Here is a 26920-nt window from a genome sequence, read left to right on the forward strand (position 1 = left end):
AGTCATCAGTGAGCACGTGTTGTGAATCCAGAATATTGTACTGTAATTTAGTTCTTATCAACCTACATACAGTCAATTGTGGCATATATAGTGTATTAACAGCGTGTTGTTTAGCACCTGCATCACATGTTGAGGAGGTTCCTACTATGTCGACGGTTCGGTCAAATCACACTTCTTTGTTTGACTCAGCTTGTGTACGTCGTTGATAGAGACAATCTCACTCAGCTCATGTTTTGACAGTGCGAGTTAACATATTTAGTTGAAGTTAGGCACTCTTCTCTAGGTCTTGTTTTTTTTCTGTTTAGTTTTCCTGATGTCTGTGTTGCAGCCATGTGGTGTCACTCATTTACAGAACAGTTTATATTAGATTTAGTTGTGATGACTGCCGGGTCTGCCGAGGTCTCTTTGAACCTTAACGACCGCTCGCTTTGAAAAATGATTTATCGTATCCCAGCGTTGAATAGCTGGTATGCGTTTCTTTTGAATACGAGTGCAGCGTTCAAGGACAGAAAATGCTCTGTTTTTGTTCAGCGGTTCTTTGAAATGAGGAACCGTGCGCAGAGGAGAGCATGTGACTCATGGGTTAAGTCCTGAGTCTTGAAACGCTGTGTCATTGCAGCCGGTGGGAGTGAGCGAGCACAAGCGAGCCGGCTGAATGAAAGAGCGCGTGTACGAGTGTCCGTTGGTGTGTGTCGGTGTGTGTTGTTGGTGATAGTAGAGAGTGGGCATGTGATGACACATGTGCCCACCCAGTGGTGGAGGCAAGCGTCCTGGTGGCTGAAACACTGATGACGACGATGACGATGACGATGCTGCTACGTCATCGCCACATGTGTTTCCTACCTCTCTTGCTCATCGCTCTCCCTCTCGCTCATTGGCCCTCCTTGGTCATGTGACCTAATGCTCTACTTCTCCTCTCCTTCCCTTAGACAGCTTAGGCTGCGCTGGGTTTCTCTTTGGGATTGACGCTCATCTGTGTGTGTGTGTGTGTGTGTGTGTGTGTGTATATCCGAATATGTGTGGTAACAGAGAGACAGACCGTGTACAATTTACAGGGCCAGAGAGCAGGGTGTGCGTCAGAAAGCGTTGGAACGGTAATGCACTACTAAGCTATGCTAAGAGAAGAAAAAAAGGGCTCAGGAAACAAAACTGTGAGGCAAATTGAGAGAGGGAGGCAGAGGCACTTTGAGAAAACGGGAGAAAATGAGAGATCACGAGAAACAGTGGGAAGGCTACCGAAGTTGATCCGACCATAGCGCAGTGCAGCCGGCACATGCTCGGTAATATAAGGGAAAAACACTACGCCGGAGCTGTCAACGATCTGCATGGGGAAGACGGCCATGTTTACCCCCCCCTCCCCCCCTACACCCCCACCCCCTCCTGCTCCTCCTGGTTAGATCTGCTCCAAAACTCCAGCAACGTTCGAGAGAAGAGAGGAGACGCCACAAGGCCGGTCAGCCAGCAAGTGGGCGAGAGGAAACAATCCAGCGGTCATGGCGACGTTGATGATGATAATGATGCCAAGGCGGAACAACGGTGAGGAGAGAATAACAAGAGGACGTTATCCAGCAGACAGCAGAGGACAGAAGTCCTCAGCGAACTCGTGGAAGCTGTCTTCGTTTGGCAGCAACCTGCCGATCCTCCTGCTGTTTATGCCCTCTTCTTCTTCTTCATCGTCATCTTCGCTCCCTTCACAGAATCCGTCACATAATAACTGAGCGACTCTGTTTTCTCCTCAGACGTCCTCCCCTTGTTGTCGCTCCTCGGTGTCTTCTTCCGTTCCCCTCTCCTCAGTCTGCTACTCTTTCTTGCTGATGTTGAAGTATCATCCGCTGTTCCCTCGGCGTTTCCCAGCGTAGTCGCCTCGCTCTTCTACCTTTGTTCATATCGCCATCGTTCTTGCATTTATTTTCTTCCCCTCGTGTAGGCGAGGGAGCGGACATTACAGAGTGTTGAGGAATGATTGTATATCAAGCGATCATCAGCTTCCTTCAGTCGAAAAAAACCTTCCACCTCTGTATCCTTTGGATCTTGGAGGGAAGGGCCGGCGAGACCGCCAGCAAGCCAGCTCCCTCTTAATCTACCAACCTTTTTCTCTGTCCTGTGCACGTAGCCTTGCTAGGGAATCTATTATCAGCCACAGGTGTAAGATTGAAGCTTTTTGTTTCAAGCGAGGAACGGGCGACCGATGTGATTGTGGATGGGGAAGAAAAAAAAACGGAGATCGAAGAACCATTATCGGTGGCTTCTCCTTTGGCCCAGGGCTCAGTCGAATCTAGACGCTCAAACACGGAAACCTCTGTCAGGAAAACCAGACACCGTTTGCAGAAGGCATAAACGAGCATAAACATAACGTTGCTTTTCTTCGCTCCTTTTCTTTTTCCTGTTGACGCCGTTGTAAGTTGAGATTGTGTATTCGCTCGGTAGCCGTTGATTCGCCTCTGCACTTGACAGCAGAGAAGCTCTGTCATCGCCCGAAATTGCCAGCACTAGGCTTTTGTGGATAAACAAAAACACACAACATAGCCTTATATATATATATATATATATATATATATATATATATATATATATATATATATATATAGCATCACCAAATGCAGTAGAGCAAGCAGTGCTGAAGGGCGTGGATAGAGACAGAGGGGTTTTCTCATTGGTGAGAGCTCTGCTGCACTGTGCTGTTTCCTAGGCTGCCACTACCAGCGACTATCCCCCACAGCTCTCTCTGTTTCTGCTCACTGCACACTCCTCCATTCCATCGTACGTGCCCGCTGTGGCTCAGATAATGGCCTCTCGCTCTGCACACACTGAAGAGAGAGAGAGAGAGAGAGAGAGGAGAGGAGATGGAGGGAGAGGCTGCGCGAGAGGGAGGGTGGGAGGGAGGGGGAATGAAGGGAGGGAGAGAGCGAGAGAGAGAGAGGGGAAGGTGGGGGCTGCGAAGAGAAGCCGACTGCATGTGTAGCCGAGAGAAAGAAAGAGGATATTGAAAAAGGGAAGGGAGGAGCAGACGGAGATAATGAGAAAGGAAAAAGGGGAGAACAGAAAGCGTCAGCCATAAGAAGAGGCGAGAGAGAAATGAGAAACGTGTGTGCCGTGCTGGGGGGAAGTGTGTTGTCTGTGTGTGGCTGGCTGTGTGTGCGTGTGTGAATGCATGCATGTGTATTTCGCCGCTCGCTCTGTCTGTGCACCGCACAGGCTGGAAGGAATAAAAAGGAATACAACCCAACAAGTCCGGATTGCTTTTGGGCTGCTGTGCCGGCAAGCAAGTCTCATGCTCCTCTCTGTCTCCTCTTCTGCTTTCTGCTCTCCGACCGGCAGCTCTGTCTGGACGTCTAAGACCACGTAAGTATATACGTCGCTGGTCCTCAGGCTCCCAGCCGGCTTCATATTGTCAGGGATTCTGCTTCATGTTCCTGCTCGGCACGGCAGCAAAGGAAGGGGTGGGGGAAGAGGGAGGAGGAGGACGAGGGGGAGGATGGGGGGGGGGGGGGGGGGGGGGGGGGTTGTGTATCTGGGATTTAGGTTCAGCTGTCTACTCACAAGCTGAACTTAACCCCCTCTCCACCGCTAGTATCTATACAGGCTTTGTTTCCTCCCTTTAGTTTTTCTTTTTTTTTGCAGTGTCAGTGTTAAACAGTCCGTGCTCGGCTCCCTCGCGCAGAAATGTAAAGGCTTATCTTGATTAAAGGGCTCCTGGACTCAAGTGTCTGGTCTACCAGGTTCTGCAATATCTGATCTAGTTGGCCGTATTAATGTTGTTGGATGCACTTTCTGGTGTGTGTCAAGCACGTGTGAATATGTGTGTGTGAAATAGACTAACACGGTTAGAGAGAAGACAGATAAACTTCTGGCAAGAGAGAAGGCTTTGTCACAGTGTTAATATTTGTCAAAACACGTGGTCCGTACAGTCCGAGGCACACACACACACACACAGGTGTAAAACGCTGCAGGTGTGAGCGCAGCATTTCCATCCTGGACCGGCATGTAGACTCACAAAAAAAGTAAATCAAGGGTAACCAAAGCTCAGATCATGTGAGGTTATCTCTTATTTTTGGCGTGCAGCGCGTTATTTGTTTTCTTCACCGGCAAAGTGGAAGGTTTGTTCTCAGTGTGCAGCTCGAGGTGCTTTAAACCCACGTGACTTGTGTCACTGACAGTGTTCTGTATGCAACTGTGAGAAAAAGAGGAAAAGAGAGTGTCAGTGTGACTGATGTACGTGATTGTGGGATGTTAGGTTGTGCAGTGTTGCAGTCACTCTGTTTCAACACACTGCAGGTCTCATAACCGCCGTGCATTGCTAGCCCCCCCCCCTTCCTCTTTCCCGTCTGATGCCACTGATAGTGCAGACATGGGGCCTCTCACGTATTGCATGCCGGCTGTTCACTGCCACCCCCAACCCCACACCATCTCTTACCAATACCATCGCCACCCCCTGGGACCCCCAACAGACACCCGGCGCAGAAGGTAGATTCAAAAGAGCCGAGCATACTGCCTGTCCAGTAATTAGCCACTTCAAAGGCTCATTTCAATAATATTCAAATGACGGGGAAGCTGGACGTCAGGCTCACTTCTACTATCAAACACTGATGGATCTACAAACAGAAGCCCTGTTCTTTCTTTTTTTTTAAAACGTCTGAATCAGGAAGTAGCTCACGTCTATGTCGGGTGGTGAGACCTTTAGCTATAGCCTGTGGTCAGCTTGTGTCCTTTACAGTTAAGGCTACTGTACAATTCAGGTGCATGTTTTGGGTACGCTGTCTGTTCATAGTACACACACACAGATTGAAGACTTTAACGCTAGAAAGGTTATTAATGCGGTGCGTTGCCTTCTATCTATGGGGCTAACCCCAAAAATGTATTTCTACAGTGAGTGTGCTATTGTTTTCTTCTATTGGATTTGTTGGAATGTTTAGTCACAACATGAACTCTGTCAATGATTTCTGAGGCTGTCCTTGGATTATCTTTGTTTGCTGTTCCTCTCTAGACTCATTTGATTATAATCTACCCGGGCTGAATACTGTTAACAAGTAACATCTTGGGACTCAAGTGAATAAGACCAACCATAGTTGGCTTCAACATGGCAAGACAATTCAGATTAGTAGACAAATGTAGCAATTGCTTCTTCATTGTCTGCACCTTTTTTTACTTCATTGTGGTGAAACTCAACCCCCCCGGTGCTTCAAGCTGACTAAAATAAACTGAATGCTTTGAAAATGTAATTTGACACAAGTCCAGGTGATTTGTTTGCAGTTTTCAGTGTAACTTGTGGTAACTGTCCCAATTCTGACTCAAAGAGGAAGTGAGATATGTGGCTGCCAGTATCAGCTACTGATAAGTATTACCAACTGTCTGAGAAGGTCTTTAAATCTACCGAAATGACAAAAAGCATGACAGAAACATTCCCTCCCTTAGTTGTGACTCTTAGCCAGCATGTTTAAGAAATACATTTCCTGTCACGCTGTATGCTGTGATTCAATGACTGTATTTAAGAAAAATTAGCATCTGTAATCTTAAATACAGTTACAGTTACCTTGTAACTTTTAAGCCAAAGTTAGATTCAGCAATAGAGCGCGTGGTAATATCAGAAGCAGTCAGTTGTTGCTTATATTTGGCTGTATGATTGACTCATAGGAAAGACAAAGATTTGTTTGCAAGCATCATTTGAAAAAGTGTTTTTCAGGCCAAACACTTAATGCAGTACAGTACAGTTCATGAGCCAAACTCCTCAAAACGAACTCGCCATCAAAAACATGTAAAAAACTGAAGGGGCAATTCTGTCTGCATTCACCAAGTCTTTCAGCAGTTTTACTCCCTTCACCTTGGTAGACTCCTTTATTGGCATTTAGTTGTAAGTCAAGTGTGAGGGTTTCTTTAAATACTTGCTCATGTTCATCACATGTTGTGAATCGGTGGGATTTGCTTCGCTTGTTTGACGGAGTCACTTGAGCAGAGCCACAAAACCACACTTCAATGCATACTGTTGCAATAAACAACTGCAGACTTTCACAAACTGGTTCAGTTTGCTTTGTGTCTCAGATGTTTTCTATTATGAATGATCTTAGCATGACACATAAGTCTTCAGATATTCAGGTAATTTTATGTTTGCCATTTAAGGTATTGTTTTGGTTGAAAATGTCTTGGGTTTGTGATAATCTCACCAGTGAATGAGAGTACTGCACGTTTTCAGCTGCACTCATTTTTCAGCACCATATTCACACTATATCATAAGCATGTTTGTCAACAGATTCAGTATTTCTTTTCTAAAATATCTCCATTTGTTTCACTTATTAATTGCGTTTCTTGAAATAAAATATCAACTGAGTAAAATGTACAATTGTTTTTTCTGTTGATTCTTCTTTCCTACTAAAGAAGTAGGTTTGTAGATTTTACTAAATTATGAATACAAACACTTCTTGGAAGTGGACTTCCTTTGATCTCACGTACATTTTGTGTATTGTATTTAGTTTTCTTCACTCCTCAGTGTGTATTTAATGCCCCACCTCTGCCATACACAAGCTTTCCCAACACGAAGGGAGACTCCAACTGCCTGCTTTGCATAGCCCAACTGATCTGGAGCACAGTCTCCATTTATAAACAACAGTTAAACTATGTTGCATGACCTGTGACTTGCTTGACAAAACACTTGCCTGTTATGAAAACAGCCCAGTGAAGCAACAGTTAATGCCGTTTTCCTCAGCCCTACTGGCCTGACCCTGCAATAATGTATGTGTGAGGTAGGAGGGAAACCCTGGATAAGAGCTGGCAGAAGGGAATGGAGTCTGTTTTGATGATTGTTATTTATCATTCGGTCAAGTTATTCTTGGAATTCAGATTTTAAAAAAACAATTGACTTCATTTATTTACGATTATTTAACACATATCTGGTGATTATTTTCAAAATCATGCCTATTGCACAGTGTATAATGTTGTTTTACATATCGTTGCATGATTTATTAGATTCTCCAAATCTAACTAACCTCGCTCCATGTTTGTCTTTCAGACTGTTTGCGAAGTCACTTCAGTGGATGGCCCCAGAAGTGGAGGCCAGATGGAAATTGGGTCACATGACCGCCTCCAGGAAGGCGCGCTGAGCCTGGAACTAGCCAATGGAGTGAATCGCTACCCTAATGATGATTCGACATCTAGTGAAACAGAACAGCAGAGAGCAGGAAGCGTGCCTCCAAGGCAGAGCTGGTTGTCAGTACACGGCAAGGTCAGTGACACCCAACAACAGCAACCATGTTGGAACAGCAACAGCAGCAGCGGTACAACCCCTGGTGAACCTGTCCACCATGCAGACATGGAGGATGCCCACAATCTGGTGGCTTTTTCTGCTATTGCTGGCTCCTTGCCTCCTTCTTCCTCCTCTTCCTGCCTCATGCAGCCGAACACATCCCAGCTGTATGAGAAGTTCACCAAGGAGATGGGTGTTGAGGGGGCACAGGCCAAACTCTCTGCAGGAGCTCCTGAGGGAAGCTGCCAAACTCCAGAAGACCTGAACACTCTACAGTCAGCACTGAGCCAAGCCAAACATGGACACAAGCCCCCTAACTGCAACTGCGATGGGCCCGACTGTCCAGACTACCTTGAGTGGCTGGAGAAGAAGATCAAGGTGGCAACCAATGAGGATCAAGGTGCTTGCAAGATGGCTGACGCTCCCCCACACTTACAGCCTCACCTACAGCAAACCCATTTGCAGCATACCCGTCAGCCCTACACCCAGATGAATGGTGGCCACCGTCTGTCTGGTTCATACCCCCAGCAGCAACAGGGAAGTCAAGGCCCTAATCTAGACCATGGGCCCTGCTCAAAACCCCCAATTCCCTGCTCTCCCCAGGTGCTCTCTATAGCCAAGGAAAAAAACATCAGCCTTCAGGCAGCCATTGCCATAGAAGCCCTGACCCAGTTATCTGGTACTGGTCCGCAATCTGTCGGCTCTCCAGGTCAACTTTCCTACAACAGTAACCTCCATCACCACCAACATACCCAGAACCTCCTATCTCAACCCCCCAACGGCACTAGCTTGATCCCGTCCTCTCCTGGCACCCACTCATCTTCCTCACGCTCTCAATCCGTCCCTCCAGGACTAAACACCATTCAGCAGGCCTCAGTTTCCTGTGAGCACCACAGGCCCCAATCCCAGGGCCAGCCGCCCCATGCTACCCCTCTCCCATCCACTACCTCTCCTTTCCCAGGTCAGGGAAAACATCCAGGCTTCAGCCCTAATCTCCAGCAGTGGCAGCAGGGCTCGGGCAGAGGCTCTGAACAGAGGAACCCATGGATGTGTGTAAAGTCTGAGCCCCAGTCTCACTACGCTGCTGCACCTCACAGCAGCTCAGACCCCATGTCAGAGCTCAAACAGCTGCTTGGTGACACCAGTGGAAAGTTCAGTAATGCCCATTTCAAGCTTCCAGTCACACAGCAGATCGCTTTGAACCAGAATGGAGGTATCCAGGCCCAGGACAACCCAGCATTGGCCAGGATAAAGCAAGAACCAGACTCTGGAGAGCACTACCATCACACTGCCTCCATGGGACCTTACGGCATGGCTAATGGTCAGCAGCAGGGTCATCACTACCCTGGCAATCCCCTGTCTCCTGGCCAAGCAGCTATCAGCCACTCCACTCAGGCAGCACTGCAACAGCACCTTCACTACAAGAGGAACCTCTTCTCTAACCACTCCCCTGGCTTTGGAGCACCAGGCCCTCGGGCACCTCTGGCTTGTCAAAACTTGAAAAAATGGTGGCCACAGATGAACGCAGAAGGTTTGCCACATCTGGCCATCAAACAGGAACCCAAGGAACCCAAGAAGAGGAAAAGCAGTCAAGGATCTCCTGTCATAAAAGCTATGAGTGGGATGCTTGCAGTCTCTCCCCTTCCCAAACCTAAACAGATAATCATCAAGAAGACCAAGCAGAAAGCCTCCATCCCAACCTTCCTGCCTCAGACTCAGATATCCGTACAAAAACCATCAGTCCTCATGGTGGACAGAGCCCCGACCCTGACCAGCCTGCAACCAGGTTCTCTCCCCTCTCTGCCCCTCCACAGTAACTCCACTCAGGCTGCTGCTGCAGGCCTCCCTGCCCCAGCCCAATCTCAGGTATCCATTTCCAACTCCTCAATGACCCCATCTTCCACTGTTTCTGCTTTGTCAGAAAACACTCCAGCCCTCATGGGCCCTCTGCTCCCACCTGTGGCCCCTGTAGCCCCTGTAGCCCATGCTAAATCAGAGGGAGTGGGCAGCTTGGCCTCCAGAAACACCAGCACCACCACACCTGTGACCTCCACATTTCCATCCAGCACCTCACAATTACAGAGCGTCATCAACATAGACCCGAAGTTCGAAGAACTGATCCGCCAGTTTGAGGCTGAATTTGGGGACTCAGCTCCAGATGCATCTGCCACTCAGCCCAAGGAGGAGACTGCTACAGCCCCTCAACCGAGGAATCAGTCCCAGACCAGTCCTCAGGACCTCAGTCCCACATCATCTTCCACCTCCCGGTCGACTCCCGTAATTCTCTCCACTCAAGCCAGTTCCACACCTCATCCAGATGATCAGGAGATGAAAGTCAGCAAAGATGAATCAGGGCCCCAAAGTGAAGCAACCTTGAACCAGGCATCCACAGAAAGCTCTATGAGGGATTTCTCTCTACATCATCAGGCCATTCTGCACAAGCAGCAGCAGCCCAGTGTGTTAGAGGATACGTTCAACATGCCGTGTTCTCCGCTACCCAAACGCATGAAGATTGAAGCCTCGGGTGATATAACAGTGCTTTCCACCACATGCTATTCTGAGGAGGACACACCCACTAAGGACAGCCTGCCTGCTTCTCCATCTCTCAGAGGCTTCCTAGAGTCTCCTCTGCGCTACCTGGACACCCCCACCAAATCCTTGCTGAGTACTCCTCCCAAGGATCTGCAGGCAGAGTTCCCCACCTGCACCTGTGTGGGTAAGTCAGTGTGTTGGTGCCTGTCTTTGGTTGTCTATATCTAAGGGGATGAGGTTGCTGTCCATCAACATACTGTACTGGCACTTTTCAGTCAACCATAAATAATAGTATCATTAATCTTACAAAAATCACACCACTCCAGACAGTGCCCATGCATTTGTTAGTGCAGATGAATCGAAGTAATTCTGTAAGTACTGTAGAGGATTTATAGCAGCAAGGGAGCATGCATATTCTGCAGGGAGGACCTTTTTTGGAAAACATTTTCTAAATCTAGAAATGCTCTACTGATTTAGCTCGAAACAGGTCCACCATTAGGTTTTTCAGTCCCTCCTCTTTTGTAGCTTCTCTGTCTGGATGCTTGTTGGATTCTTATGGAGTGTGTCCAAGAATGTTTGTGTTGCCAGGGTGTGTGGCTGCGACCATCCAGACTGCAACAGTGTGAGGCACTAAAGGCAGCAGGCAGGAACAATAGTACTGGTGGCAGAAGGAGCCTTTTGTGTGAGTTTGGGTCTGGCAGGCAAGCAGAACAGAGCCTTCATTAGACAGAAAGGGGTTTAGTCCCACAGTTTAAGTAGTTTCCTGCTCAGGTTAACAGAGTAGGTGGTCCTACACTATGAATCTATGAAGAAGTTATAGATCGTGTTTTTCCTATTTTAAGAAAATAGCAGGTAGATAAAGTTATGTTAATGACTAAGTAGATCAGAACATTGCTGTAGCTACTGTGGGTATCCATTCATTCACTTTGTGCAATAACAAAATGATTATAGTTTGTTCTCAGAGAAGCTACTGTGTTAAAACCACCATGTTCTTACAGTTACTGAGTTTTAACTGTAGTGCTATGAAGGGTTTAGAGCTGGTAAGTAGACCATTGCTGTCCCTAAACATTGAAGGGGTTCACAGCAGGCGGAGAGCAGCTGCAGTGAAACACTTGCTAGCTGTGTGTTGTTACTCGGAGTAGAGACCAGCAGACAATAAGTCTCCATAGTACAGCCTGGTTACACACTGCCCTGTCGACTCCCTGTAGCATAACACTGCGCTGGAATGAGACCGCCTCCTACACAAACAGATACAGTATGCAGCCACGGTCTGCACAGTACACACAAGAATTTATTGTGACTCCTCCACTTCCTGCCCTGAGCCACGCCCTGGTGCCTCCCTCCACCGACAGGGAAATGTGACCTCATATTGCCTCTGAACCAGAGACACACACAACCCTGACTGTATGTCCACGCTTAAGATAATCAGTGTAAAGCATTTACATTTAGAGCCTTTAGCTAATGTTGTTATCCAGGGTGTGTGCAACACTGTGCTAAAGAAGTCTTGGGTACAGAAGTAAGAGCAACCCTGTTTTAGTTGCAATACAAGCAAGCTGTTACAGAGCAAGTCATTCAGAGACGGCACAGTATCACCACACAAAGATTAGCACTGAAGTCATAGGACATGGTTTATAACCAAAGACGTGTGTAGGACAATGGTCAAATGCAGTCATACGCATCCACACGCTCATACACAACATAAACACAGATGCTCACACAGACACACCCTACTCCCTCATAACACTCACACAAACAGAGTCATTCATCACTACCTCAAAGAGCTTCTGCTTTACAGTGTCTCCACACAGGCACCACACCCTGCAGTCACAGTCCTCTGTCTGTGTGTTCATGTGTGTTTGTGTGAACTGGATGTTGCGATTAGTTGTACAATCTCACGCTCCTCATAGATGATTTAGCTTCAACCACAAAGAGGATGCCTTTGAGTTGGTCCAAAAATACTTCAGAACACACAACCGCCTTTGATTTATTTGACAAAACTCTACAACAACTGAGATGTGATTTCTAGCAAAGACACTTCATTCTTCACTGAAGTCAAGTTTTACTGTTAATATTGTCAACTTGAGTGAGACATTTACTTCAAGCAGGACTCTATACTTGTACACTAGTACTTTGGGATTTTTAAGAGAAATTATTTATTTGATCAAAGTGATGGGCAAGAACATTCATAAAGCCTAAGTTATATCACTGCAGATGATTTTGGTGACGCAAAAATGACATACATGTATAGAATAGAATAAGATATTTAATGCAGAATCATAGTTTTAAAAAAACCTCTTTGGTGTTGTTGCTCCACAAATTGAGAAGACATTTTAGGAGAATAGCTCCTGCAAATATAATGCTGGTAAAGTGAATCACATTTTGCTTCACTTCCTCTCTGAGTGTAAGATAAGGAAGTTAAAAAATGAAACCTAAATGTAGTATTACTTCTTTTACAATCTCATAATATTAGAGCAGGCTAAATAATAGCTGTAGATATACTCACGTGTTCATCACAGAGTGGTATTAATATTTGCCATAGTGCTTTTTCAGGTCCAGCCTATGTGCTTTTTCCTCACCCTCTACTGTCTCTTTTGCTAGAACAAATCCTGGAGAAAGATGAAGGACCGTACTACAATCACCTGGGATCTGGACCTACTGTAGCCTCCATACGAGACCTGATGGAGACGAGGTGAGTCTTTTCCTCTTCTCTCCTCTTTTTCTCTTCCTCCTACATGCTCTTGCTTTCCCTGTCTCTCCCTCCTCCTCCTCTCGCCTCCTTCCTCCCTCCCTCCTCCTCTCATTTTGTCCTGAGGGAATCTGTGACCCAGAATCCAGTTGGAGAAACAGGAAATATCGGCATCATCAGCATAACAGAGGCAGAAGCACAAGGGTAGCAGCAGATGATAGCTGGGAATGGGATGAATGAGGGGGAGAGACAGAGAAAGATGAAGAGAGAGGAAGACAGGCGGAAGGGAGGAAAGATGCTGCATTTTTTGTGCACTAATATCAAGTGTAGTTGTTTATATTATGTAACAGTCTCCAGGGCTGACATTTGGTGTTTATAGATGCAAATGTACATACATACAAAGCTGAAATCGCTCTGTTTAAAACGTTAAACCAAACAAATAATCTCACAATAAAATAAATGTCCAGCCTCACCAAACCAATCCCAAGTTTATAGGATTAGTATTTATTCAAGGAACACCAATAAGCTCACAAGCTGGTAATTTTAATAACCAAATCGCAGCAACAATCTTTAAATCATCATCAATGGTCTATCTTGCTAAAACATAGCTCTGATCAAAGGCGGTGATCAACTGTTTTTAAGGATGAATAAAGAGTTGTTATATTTTTAAAAGCTTGATTAACACATTCTGACAATATCTTGTTATGTTATTTGTAACCCAAGAGTGCAAAAACACCTTGTACTTTGTGCAACCTCTTGTTATAACCGGATGCCTCATTGTCTTGTGCTTCATGTTAACAGTACTGAATATTGTAGTCGCGCACACATTTTGCTGGATTTCAATAAGAGCAATGAGTCATTAGTCCCAGAAGAGCACAGGATGAGTGTGTGTGTGTGTGTGTGTGTGGGGGGGGGGGAATGCCACTTTTTTTGTTTGAGAGATGACATAAGATGTTAAGGCCCCAATGCCCCTAAATGACCTTTGGCCCACCCCTGACCCCAGAGGGCCACCCCCGTGGTGACAGAGCCCATTCCCCTCCCACTCTCTGAGCCACCTTCGGGGGATTCCTATTCAGTAAGAGCCCCTTGTGTTCACTGTCACACCAAATCTACTCAGGGCTGAAGTTTGCACAATGGCAGATATCAAGCAAGCAGGAGATCTGATTTAAGCCATGAGCAAATCTCTGACAAGTTCTGATGACCTATCTCCATCCCAACATAACCTCTGACATCTCTTCCTCCTCTACACCCCCACACTCTACCAACAGACACACACATGCACCATTAGGACTGCTGTTAAGTAATCTCATGACACTCCATTATTTGCTCAAGCAAGGGTTCACAGACACATACACACAAGTAGAATTAGATTTTTTTGTATACACAAAATAAGCTCATGCATGCACATGCGGACAACTGAAAAGTGGGCTGCCGCTGCCGAAAAGTGTAGTGAGCTGAGCTACCAGTTACTCTACACTAAATGAAGCTTCACTCCACTGAAGCTACTCCCCAGAAAAAGCAATATAAGCTACAGCAACATTGATAAAGTAGTTTAACAACATCAAAGCAATCCTTTTTAATTGAACCTACTTCATTCCAAGTCAATGGTATTATATAAGTAATATAAATATATATGCCTAATACAAAGTATATCATATGTTAATAATATAATTAATAATGTAATATAAATGATTATTTATATTGTATATTTGACTATCGATGCACACTTAATTCTAACATCCATGGGCGTTCAAGTTTCAGAAATACTTGTGTGGAAGCTGCTGTACTACTTAATCAATAAAGAGCTAAGCTACTGAAAAGCTATCTTATTCAGAAAACAGCAACGCTACCGCCACGCTACTGAGAAATCTAATTGAACCAGTTGCGCCGCTCCTCGTAGCACCGCTATTGCCCAACACAGCAAACACAGGCACAGAAATATCTCCAAGAGAAGACCCTCTGGCTGGCGTTGTGCCGAGGCTAGTGGGTTCTGGTTTACTCTGCCGTTCATGTGAGAATCTAAGCAGAGCCTTGTGAACACTCCTCAGCAGCCAGTGCTGCCGGGGTTGGCCCGTCTTTGTCAGAATTGACATCCACTCCTTCTCCCTCAGACTTCCAAATATCACACACTCAGCGAAAACACAGGCAAAAATAACAGGTGGCAAAACAACAATAATTCCAAACTTTTAATGTTTTTAAAGTTGAGCAGACTGTTTAAACAGATTCACAGCATGACACTGTAGGCTAATTTAGCATGTGTTTTAAAGAGCACACATCCATACTGCTGGTCAACTGGCTGTCAGGTATATGGTTTGTTGTGTGCTTGACTGCAACTTGTATGAGACCACTAGAAGTGATGCAAAGCGTCTGATCAGTCAGTTTGCAAATTATTTGAGGTCGGCTTGGTGGCCCCTTAGGGCCCCGACACACAGGAAGGACAACACCGTGTGTTTAGATTTAGGCCACCTGAGTGTCACCCTGGCGTGTCAGCGCCTTAAAGTCAAGCATCAGGGCTCAGAACTAAAGTGTTTCTCCTCCTGTGCAGGTATGGAGAGAAGGGGGAGGCCATCCGGATTGAGAAGGTGGTGTACACAGGGAGAGAGGGAAAGAGCTCACGAGGATGTCCTATTGCTAAGTGGGTAAGTAGCATCACGTCACATTGGACCTGCCATCGGTTTGAAGTTCTGAAAGAGCCGTTTAAATAACGTAGGTGAGACTTGGTACTGTCAAGGTCTCCTCTTTTTTCTTTTATTGAGTTTACATTTTAGAATAACCACCCACGGCTCTCAAAAGTAACATTTGTGACACTATGTCAACTCAGTCAAAGCCTGATTGTTTTTAAGCGAGAGGGAGGAAAAGTATTGTTTTGTACTGTTGTCCCACCCGACAACAACGACAGCCAATCAACAACACATGTATGCAGTATGTGTGTGTGTGTGTATAATGAGAGGTCCTGGGGAGACATCCAGCCAAGTTTGTCACCTAATGTGAGTAAACAAGTAGGAGGTCTCACTCTCTGTAACGACTGTCTAGTCTCCCCTCCTGTGTCACTCCTGACACATCCTGCTAATGACTTTATGGATTCAAAACAGCTATCCTACTGAGGGAGGGGGAGTGTGGGTGTGTGTTGGAGACAGAGGGGGAGTGTGGAGGAAGAAGTGACTGTTGTGGGGAATCAGATGTTAAGGTTGTGAGAAGCAACATGTTGGGTATTTATATTCTTGGTCCACTAGTATATCTTTATGGTATGATTCTCTCTGGCTAAATGTATTAAACATAAAGCATCATCAGCAGATTTAGGATTGGTATCCAGTCACCACAGCAGGTCAGATTTCAGTACAGGTATTAAAAATCAAGGTGCAGTACAGATTAAAATGACGGGAGTGGTACTTAGTGAGCATACATTAAGGTGTTGCTGATTAAGAGCCAGGGTGTCTACCTAGCTGAGCTCCCCTGGATAAAGAAAAAAACTAAATAATAACGAGCTCTGTTTCCTGTCAGGTGATCCGTCGTGGCAGCGAGACAGAGAAGCTGCTGTGTCTGGTGCGTCCGCGTGCAGGCCACCACTGTGACAACGCGTTCATCATCATCCTCATTATGGCCTGGGAAGGTGTCCCGAGGGCCATGGCTGACAAGCTGTACCACGAGCTCAGTGGCACCCTCACCCAACACGGCAACGCCACCAGCCGACGCTGTGGCCTCAATGATGAGTGAGTAGCTGATGGGAACTCTTTCACGCTGGTTCTCTTACATACAAGTTGGTGAATGTGCATAGAGCAGACATGGTCATGAGTATTTCACCATTATATTGCACCCTCACTGCACCTGCATGACTTTTTATTTGGAGCACACCTTGAGCTATTTGATCTGAAAACCTATGACACCAAGGAAAGTATATGCTAAAAATGTACAAAACCGTATCATGTGGGGGTCCTAATGTGGCCATATGGACATCTGTGACATGGACAAGTACTCTAGAGGCATAAAGCTAAATTTAAGCCAAATTGTACATATGCACAAAAATAAACGTTACTGCGTACACGTTGTCTATGTCATACATCTTTCTCTCTGTGCTACACATACATAAATATACGATAAAATAAAAAATACATATTTTTTATGACACTTCTAGGGAGGCTCAGACCATGTTAATGCTCCAAACGAAATATTGCACACATTTCCTCATAGACATTTCTCTCTGCCACATTGTTATTATCCCACTCAGCCCTTTAGAAATGCAGTGTACTCATGATGTAAAGCATGCTCGGGTCACACATCATTTATACCTGAAGCTGAGAACATGCTCACTGTCTCCCCCTACAGTCGTACCTGTGCGTGTCAAGGCAAGGACAGTGAGTCTTGTGGTGCTTCCTTCTCCTTTGGCTGCTCCTGGAGTATGTACTTTAATGGCTGTAAGTACGCCCGAAGCAAAATACCGCGCAAGTTCAGGCTACAAGGAGATCACCCTGAAGAGGTACTCATCACATCAAAGCCACTTGTTGTATGCATTATACAGGAACACATCAACGATAATCATTTTTAATAATCTTGCGCTTCCATTTTATGGCTCTGTGTTTTGTTTTGACCTGTGATCTATGTTTGTGCTCGTCAGGAGGACAAACTCGGGGATAACCTCCAACATCTGGCAACTGAGTTGGCTCCTTTGTACAAGCAGCTGGCGCCACAGGCCTACAGTAACCAGGTTTGTTGCAAAGGAAAATACTAGAAGTGTAACAGTACACAAAAGTCACGATTCGGTTCATACCATGGTTTAGGAGACACATTTCGGTACAGCGGGAAAAAAACCCAAATGCATGAGGATACGTTTCTTTTCATTTATTTTGAACAGACAGTAGTGTAAGTGTCAGTGACAGACTCATCTCTATTCACAGATTCTGCATTCACATATAGAATCTGTAGGCAACTCTGCAAAATTTTTGTTTGTAGTCTTGAGTAATATGGACCGAAGTTTTGGTTGAATGATGATGATGATTTAGCCTTTTATTGGTTTAAAATGAGCTTGTAAACTGGCTACTTGCGAAACAATCCAGTCACAGACATCATCTCTCAACTAGAACTCCAGTCTTGCACCTCAAGTTGCTAATTCGAACTGTAAACATTGAGTGGCGCACAGAAAAAAGGACGCCTTGGTCCGTATATCCGCTGGTTTCACCTGAACCCCAGAAAAATAGCCCCTTACCTCCAGAGGTTTAACCGCCGTCAGACTATAGTCAATGGGTTCCAAGATCGATGGCTGACAAAATCCTCTTGCCGCGGTCGAGGTAACATGTTGCATTTGCATCTTTCAGCATATGTTGCTCACGGCGTGCAGCTAAAAGTTGACGCGAGGAACCGACGCTTGTGAACTTTGGTTCCACATTATTTGCAACAATCTACATACCATGTGTTCTGCGTGAGGCTGTGTGCACCAGACCGTGACGGTTCGGTGCAAACGCACAAACTGTTACGGCCCTAGCAAATACCCATCACAGTCAACCTCATGCCGCCTCCAACTACACTCGACATCTTCGTCAAACACAATGACTACTGTACACGAGACCGTGAAGACTTTCACATAATAACACTTCTATGCGCAAAGACTGAGAAACAGGAAATAATCTACTGTCAGTGACTGACTAAACTCTGATTAAGTTGTTTTGACAATATGGAATATCATACCTGTGAAGGCAAATGTAAGGAAATGAAAGTTATTTCTTTCCTCTTCCTCAGTGCCAGACGGAGTCGAAAGCTCCAGACTGCAGGCTGGGCTTGAAGGAAGGCCGGCCGTTCTCTGGAGTCACTGCTTGCATGGACTTCTGTGCCCACGCTCACAAGGACCAGCACAACCTCTACAATGGTTGCACAGTGGTAAGATCACTCACCATATTCTTATATGTGTGTGTTTTGTGGGGTCTTTGGAGTGAATAAAGGATATATTGTTCTTTTGTGTGAATAAGTTAAAAATAAAATGTTGATGTTTTGTAGCTTGGAACAGTTTACATGTCATCTTGCGCTCCTTCTCTCTCTGTTAGGTATGTACTTTGACTAAGGAGAACAACCGTAATATGAAGGAGATTCCAGAGGATGAGCAGCTCCATGTGTTGCCTCTTTATAGGATCTCCCCGACCGATGAGTTTGGCAGTGAGGAGGCCCAGCGTCTCAAGATGCAGACAAAAGCCATCCATGTGCTTCAGGCTTTTCGCCGCGAGGTACGAAAGTTGCCCGAACCTGCCAAGTCCTGCCGACAGCGCAGACTGGAGGCCAAGAAGGCCAACTCGGAGAAGAAGAAAAATAAACTCATGCAGCAGGCAGGAGAGACACCAGAGAAAACAGTGGTCAAGGCTGAGGTCTGCATCACAGGTTCTCCTCAACCCCAAGGCAATAAAGGTTAGATGTTTGTTTTTTGTATCACCCATAGTGTACTTTGAATATGTTCCACAGATGTTCTGACTGTAAGGCAAATTATTTTGAATTGCTTCACTTGGAGGCATGTACCATAGCCCTAACCTGCAATCAATGCGCAACAGAACTCCAACAGAAGACATAAACAATTAAAAACGTCAATGAGTTTTAAGTTTAGTTTGTAATTTACCTTTCTTTTGTTTCAAACATTCAGCAATTATAAAACAAGAGGTGAAGCCCAACATCAAGAAGGAGCCCTTCAATGGATCAATAGATGGATACCCTGTGCAGGCAGCAGACCCATTCAACAACATCTATCCACACCCTGCCTACTATGCAAGGGGAGGCCTTCCCCCAACTGGCCAGCCCTCTGCATCAGACCCAGTAAACGGTTACCACCACAATCTGCCCCAAATGCACTATGGCTACTACAACTACTCCCCCAACGCACTTTTCCCCCCTAAGCTGAGGACCTACGAGGGTCGAAATGGCTCTTTGCCCAAAGCAGGCGGCAAGGCGGTCCAGGTTGACGTGAAGCCTGATATTCAGAGCCTTCAGGCCAGACTGGCCCAGTCCTTCCACAGCCACCCAGAGCAAGCCAACCAACCAAACCTCAGCGCTTACGCCCAGCATGCAGACCACAGCCAGTCCCGTCCTTCCTCTGTATGCTCTGAATCCTCCAACAGAGGCACTCCAGTCATCAAACAGGAGCCTATGGATGTGCCAGTCTATGAAGGCACAATGCAGAGCCAGGCCGGTGGCAACACCCCCCAGCCTGCAGCCTGGCATGGGCACAAGTTTAATGGAAGTATCGTTCCCACCAACTGGGAAGGCCACCTGAACGCTAAACAAAGTCCTGAAGCCTCATTGTTGAACCCGGACAAGCAGCAGTTTCACCAGCATCCCCAGCAGCGGCAGCCCTCTCCTTTCCCCCAGCAGTGGCCATCCTACCCTGGCTCAAATGCTTCCCCTGCTCTGTCGCCATCACTCCATGTACCTCCCTCTCCATCTCCATCACCTCACCTAGGGACAGCGTTCCCGAGTAACATGCACCAAGGGTCCACGCGCCCAAGCACCCCTCAAACAGGTACACCACAGCCTGGCAGCTCTCACTCACGCTCAGTTACACCACAGCCAGGCACCCCAGGCCCAGGCACCCCCAGGCACTGGGCCAGCCCTGCTCCTAGTCCTCAGCCGCATGCTTGGGCCATGGGGCCTGCGGCATATAGCCCCGGTTTGAAGCACAGCAATCCTGCAGGAGCCTATCCTGACAAGATCTGGTCCAAGACTGGGGAAAGTCGGTGTACCACTCCCCTTGGGCTCCAAGAGAAGGCCTGGAAGTCTTGTGGCGGTTCAATGGCAGGCGTTTCCCCGTCCCCTACCCCTGAGGGTCGTCTCTTCCCTGATGCACTGCAACAGTCAGATCAGGGCTGCTGGACTCCCAGCCAAGCTGAGAGCGACGCTGAGAGCACCAAGGGCCGTGACGAGTACGACGAAGAGGAGTGGTCTGACAGCGAGCACAACTTCCTGGATCCCAACATTGGTGGTGTAGCTGTAGCACCAGCGCATGGCTCCATCCTGATTGAATGTGCCCGTCGGGAACTACATGCAACCACTCCGCTCAAAAAGCCTGATCGCGCCCACCCCACCCGCATCTCCCTGGTCTTCTACCAGCACAAGAACCTCAACCAGCCCGTGCACGGCCTAGCTATTTGGGAAGCCAAAATGAAGCTGCTGGCAGAGCGAGCGCTGCAGAGGCAGCAGGAAGCGGCTCTCCTTGGCCTCTCCCAGGAAGACATCAAGGCCCTCGGGAAGAAACGCAAGTGGGGGGCTACGGTGGCAGGTGCCAGTCCAGGACCTGGACAATCTAAAGACAAGAGGGAGGGGCCAGTGACGCGGTTAGCCCCGACGTTCCACACCTCCTCTACGGTTACTGTGTCTCCCTATGCCTTCACCCGCCTCACTGGGCCCTACAGCCACTTTGTCTGAGGTCAGACAGATACAAACAGACTGATAGCTACAGAGTGGTGCAGGGGAGGGCTGGAGAGAGCAGTGAGCAGGATGAATGTCTCTCAGCCGTCCCACAGTCTGGCATCTCTCCATCCTGCCACCTCCGCAGTCCACTTGACGGAGGGGACGTTTTTATTGTTTTTTACCTCATGTCAGGCAGGTGTTTGGGCTTCAGACACACTGCCTGTGGTGCTCTTCCTCTCTCTTCCTTGGAGGGGATCTCCATTGCTTTTTCTTGTTCATAGAATTTTAATGATTCTAATTATTGCTATTATTATCGATATTATTATGATTGCTATTGTTACTGTCAATGTTGTTATTACAGGTATTATTATAATGAAGGCTGTTTTCATTAATGTTATTATTAATGATGTGATTGTTTTTGGTTATATATTTTTTTAAATCAATCAGTCAGAGTCAGTCAGACTCAGGCAATTGCTTTTCCATGTTTGGAAAACGTGTACCCTTTTTTCTGTTTTTGATTTTCTTTGTTCTTGTCAATCTTCCAGCTGTACTTAGAGGAGGAGCCATTATCTGCCTGGTAAGACAGCAAATCACTATTACAGTAATCATATGTACGTATCTTAAAAAAAAAAAGAAGCCTTTTGAGTCGGCTTGTCTTCGATATCTATCTCTATTTTGAAAATGTATTGATATGTATATCTGATCTCAAAACTAAATTCTAACCAACCATTGTAGGAAAACAATGCCCAGGTTGAAAATACTTGCAGTTGCCCCTTAAACCACATTTGGAAAAAAAGGTTGCTGCTTCTTTGTCGTCAGATGACGCGCTCCTCCTCCTCTTCTGTTCCCCTCCTAGTTCAGACTGGTGCTCAACTTTCAGCTATGATTGGTTTTTTTAATCCCGCTACTCTTCATGGCACTCGATGCTGTACTTAGGTGCTCTCTAACCTGGCTCAACTAGTATTTGCAATTGAATTTCTTTTGACCAAGGTGGAGTGGCAGAATGATGAGATTCATTGCTTCGAGACATCGGTGTATCGGCATCCTTTGCTTGTCATGTGCTCCCGCAACTGCACATATCTGGTGCTCCACAGAGGCCAAAATAAGTGATTCTATTTGCAAATGCCGTTTGACCCAGATCGACAATTACCACATAGAGACGGAACAGGTGGCACACTTTATCTTCCTATAACGTTCAAGTATGCGGGAGCACCTCCCAGTGTAAACTCTAGAGGGCAGCAGTGACTCCCGGTTCAAAGTGGTGTGTACCAACAAACCTTCTAGCACGTGAGATCCACTCAGAAACCTGTAGCCTTGCTACTTTAACCGCCCATGGCCAGTAGAGGGGGATCTCACCCCCTGTCGCTGACCACGGTAAAGTTGATCTAGTGGCACAGATGTGAATGGATGCTGTTGGGAAGCCCGTCCTGGGTTTGAGCAGAAGGAGACATTGTTGAGACAGGAGTGCTTTTGGTGCTACTACACACACACTCTGGTGCTCTCCTATTACACTTGATTTACTGTGAAGGGCCCACTCTTTCCTCTGCATGGTGCTGTCATCTTCGAGCAGAGAGAGATGTGTCCTTCTGCAGAAACCTTGTCGCCGCAGAGCCAGTCAATCAAAGTGGCCGCCCTGCAGGTTGCAGCTCTGTCATTGGGCTTGAGAACCGGTTTCTTTTTGAGGTGCTTTTTTTTTTTGTTGCATTCTATTGTGTCAAAGTACTCTGTACAGGGCACAGTGAAGCACAGTCATTGCAGTGCATCGTTGGTAACCTATTCACAGAGATAACAAAAGTCCCGAGAGCTAAACGGAGACCTAGGGAGATGGAGACCTGGGAGCTGGCGTCAAATGCAAGCGCGTTGAGTCAATGAATCTCTCACTTTGAAAATGATTCAAACGCATTGGGTGCGTGAGAGAGACTATTTGACAGCCTGGATAGAATCCTGTGAACCACTCCTTTTTGTTTTCAGGCATCGACCATGTCACCATTTGATTAATTGAATTCAAGCGGTGACATGGTTAACTTGCAAACACTTGCCGAAAATGAAAATGAGCGACTAACAGAATTGGATAGAGGCAGACTCCTGGCTGCCGGGTGGTTGTTTGGGTCAAGGGCCCTGGTCATCTGTGAAAGACCCCGTCACCTCTCCCGAGGGTCTCCAGCTCTCTACCTCACGCTGTAGAGACACTGGTCACAATCAACAACTTGCTACTGAGGGCAGAAATCATGCATATGTCCCTTTGTGTGCTCTAGATCTCCACACTCATTTTAACCTGTTTTCCTGTTTTTTTTTTACTCTTATTTATTACTACATGGTGATGATGATAATGATTGTCTTTGATGTTATTGTTTTTTCATCTTTTTTTATATAGCTAATACAAATTGTACATAGAGAAGAAAAGATTTATAAAAGCACTTTTAATCTTGATTTTAATGACAAAAAGAAAGAGCCGATTATTGACAACTTGAAGCTTAGTTTTTCTGTTTTTCTTTTTTGTTTTTTTTTCTCAAGAGAGAGATAAAAATGTAAATATTAAAATATTTAGGTAAGATTATTTAACTGGTGAGGATAGTAACTAAACCATGAATGACAAGGGGGTATTTTGAAGTCTCTGACAGCCCTCAACAACACTTGGTCCCGATGTGTTGTGTGTAAATGTGTGCTTAGTAACACTGCTGTTTTGCTTTCGTAAGTACTGTAACCCCTTGTCAACATGTAACTGACAGAGACCTGTCACTTTCTAAAAAGTCGTTAATTAGCCCACTTATGTAACATGAAACCACACATGACTTACTCACTGGCGACAGTCAAAATAACTGGAGGATCCCCCATGATGCAGTTCTCTGACCAAAACCTTATTCTTACAAAAAGTATGAAGTTCAGGGTTTTAGAAAAGCTTTTTCTGCTCGACAGTAAATCATCATTTGACATTTTCCAGCAGGTGTCAACAACCCAAGAGACACTCTGTCATCACAAATTAAAAGCAATGTCAAATTTCTATTTAAGCTTGAAAACAAATGTAACTATATGGTACTAAACAACAGCGATCTAATGGCAGTAAGCTAAAGTCAAATCTAAAAAAGGTAGCCATAAACCTACTATGTGCTGTTTGTTGTTTAAATAAATAGTTCGACGTTTTGGGAAATGTGCTTATTTACTTTTCTTGCCTAGAGTATGCTAAGCTAAGCTAACTGGCTGCGTACAGAAAGGAGAGCGGTATAGATCTCCTCATCTAAGTCTTAATATTTCCCAAAATGTTGAACTATTTCCTTAATATCAGTATAGTTGCCCTTTACAAATTGACCACCGATCATGTGCAGGACCGCATCCAAAGAAGTGATGTTTGGGAACATACTGGTAGTTGCAGAGCCAGGCTGAGGTGAACCAGTGGCCGATGTTTTAGCGAGTAGCCCAGCCCAGCAATCTTTGTCAGTTGTGTTAGACTATCAGGTAAGAGACTCCCTGCTTGTTTAGATGTATCTATCATTATCTACTCATAATAGTAAGTATGAACTTGGCTTGAAAATCATGACGCCCCTCTGGAAGATACCATGTGTTTGTAATAATTAATCGTATGATACACACAACATGGCCAACAGTAGTTTGACTGGTGCAGGGGCTGGGACTGGTACAGTAACGGCCCATTTTACTCTTCTACCATAATGCATGGCCCACATTACACACACACACACACACACACTTGCCTAAAAATGGGTGCTGAGGATACAGTGTATATGATACCTTAATAACTTTGTAGATTTCTAACTTCTCAAGAGGTTGGTGGAAGCTTCTCATGAGAGGCACACCTCCTCCCACGCTCGTACTGAGATGGGGGGGGGGGGGGAATCGGTCAGCTGGTGCTATGATGCTACACCTTAAAATTCACTGTGTAAAAAAAAAAAAACAATGCGAGGGATAAATGATTACCACAAATATTTTTCTGAGCTCTTCGAATGTCAAGAGAAGTATACTTTTGATTCAGGCAGTTTCACAGGATGGGAAGCTGCCCCGGTGCTGACTTCATCAAGTCTTTTGTTACGATGCTACAAAATGACATCTCTCTTTGAGGGCAGAGGGCGGGGGGGGGGGCACTCAAACAGTTGATTACATCCTCTATTAACATTCATTCCATATTGTACTTGAACTTATTAAAACTAGGATGAGATATAGAATCATATTATATGAAGACTGTTATCTGGGTTTCATGTTTGGTGCAAGTATCAAAGGCTATTGAAACGATCTTTTGAGTATGTTGTTCATGTTAACTTAATGCTAAGATATTTGAACAATACAAGAATAGCAGTTGTGTTCTGCCCTCCTTCCTCTTCCTCTCCCTGGTCATGCACTTCCTTTACTCAACCTCTCTCTTATTCTTAACACCTTGTATATTTTTGTCTTTCTCACACGCACACACGCGCAGGCACACACACACACACACACATAGATATACAAATGCATCTCACTGTGTATGGCCCACATTTAGAAGTCTGTTGAACACCTAATTTAATGAACACTCTACAAATTTGGGATAGAGACTTGGACCCTGGCCCGTACAAAAAAAAAAAAAAAAAAAAAATGAACCTACACAACTGGCAGCTACTTTCCTTTTTGAGTTAGGATTGTTCTTGGTTCTTTATTTTCATGTCAAGGATGCAGTATGTAAAAAAGTGTTTTTGTTCAGTCTCTCTCTCTTTGTAGCTGTATGGTGTATTATGTGAATACATAGTGTATGTGGTAAAAAGAAACCACAATATTGTTTTATGTTGCGCGATAAATAAAAACATTGAAGTGAAAACGTGTTTGGTTCATTTTATTTTCCAGTCACGACTTCTGATTTGGATTGATGTAGTGATGGTCAACTTAGCGCTACGGAGCTGCAATTTGTTCCAACAAGTTGGTGTCAACACAATAAATAAGAAAGCTCCATCTCAGGCTTCTTCCCCTCCCACACACTCATCTGCTACAACAAAACAATGAGAAAAAAACAGTGAGATAACAAAATCACTTTGTTATAAATTGATCAACTTGTCACCCTGTCTTTTTCCACTGGCTTTAAGGAGAATGCACCATTGCAGTTACGCTAATTGGTTTTCAAAAGGGTTAATGTCCTCAGGCTTCACGTGCACACAAAACCACCTGTTGGCCAAACAGTGTAAAGCAGACAGATCTATTACAGATGATCTCAACCATGTCATTTGTGAATTAGTCTACTGTATTTTGCGGCCAATTGTAATTGTGAATAATACATTAAATGTGTGTAAATCACTCCTTTTGCCAATAATTGTATCATAATAACGTAGCAGGAGAGGCAAAATAAGTGTAATAGAACTGTGAAAGGGCAGTGATTGCCCTGCCTTTTCCCACTGGCTTTAAAGAGAATGCACTGTCGTGCAGATTTGACGGTGCATCTGGCAGGAATCCTTTTAACACAAAAGGAGATTCTACATCTCTGCATTGCTCCCTGTTGGACACGAGTGAGAACTGCACCAGCTAAGGCTTCATCCTTAAACCAGAGAAATATTTAAATACCAGAAAGTCTTAACCTTAAAGTCTTAATTCTATGATTCTATGTGGTGACGGATTGGCGGTGCACTAGAACCACTGCAAGTGTTAAGGTCTGCTTGTCTGTGAAAGGCCTGTTGACTCATTTTCTGGTTTAGATCCTAGAGCAGCATTGTGCTAAACCATGTGTATGGCAAACAACAGAGTCACGAAGAAAAATCTTCGCAAAATCAGATGAAACCATGCAGACGGAAGAAAGGATAAGTTTGCCCCAAATGGTGAGAGAGGCCAGACGAGAATGGGATTTGGAAGGAATACTAGGAACAAATGGAGATATGGTGTGGGAAACTCAGACAAGGCTAATAGATTTCTTAATAATTACTATATTGTTTAATAAAACATCATAGTTTTTTACCCCTCTTTTTTCTTTTCTATTATTTCTATTATTTACAGACTAATGTAAATTGGAAAGTTAACATCAATGCTGTCAACACATCCAGGACCATACTTCTGTCCTTCACAATCTTCTTCTGTCCTTCGCTCCTGGGTTTAGACTCTTGTTTATGGTCAAAACAGAGAATGTCAGC

The 26920-nt window shown here is 45.3% G+C and overlaps 1 protein-coding gene across 1 annotated transcript; it reads left to right on the forward strand.

Moving 5' to 3' along the window:
- Positions 1-2984: 2984 nt before the first annotated feature.
- tet3 (tet methylcytosine dioxygenase 3) lies at positions 2985-25421 on the forward strand. Its single transcript, XM_079160858.1, has 10 exons — positions 2985-3342; positions 7001-9950; positions 12365-12455; positions 14998-15091; positions 15954-16162; positions 16776-16926; positions 17065-17154; positions 18183-18320; positions 18485-18839; positions 19069-25421. The coding sequence occupies exons 2-10, from the start codon at positions 7049-7051 to the stop codon at positions 20841-20843; spliced, it is 5805 nt and encodes a 1934-aa protein (XP_079016984.1). The 5' UTR covers positions 2985-3342; positions 7001-7048; the 3' UTR covers positions 20844-25421.
- The last annotated feature ends 1499 nt before the right edge of the window (positions 25422-26920 follow it).

The sequence above is a fragment of the Pholis gunnellus genome (genome assembly GCF_910591455.1).
Source record: "Pholis gunnellus genome assembly, chromosome: 6".
NCBI lineage: Eukaryota > Metazoa > Chordata > Actinopteri > Perciformes > Pholidae > Pholis > Pholis gunnellus.

Coding starts and splice junctions, on each gene's coding strand:
- tet3 (XM_079160858.1), top strand. CDS start 7,049: ATGGAAATTGGGTCACATGACCGCCTCCAGGAAGGCGCGCTGAGCCTG. Junction 16,927..17,064: donor AAGGAGATCACCCTGAAGAG/GTACTCATCACA, acceptor TGTGCTCGTCAG/GAGGACAAACTCGGGGATAA. Junction 18,840..19,068: donor TCAACCCCAAGGCAATAAAG/GTTAGATGTTTG, acceptor TCAAACATTCAG/CAATTATAAAACAAGAGGTG.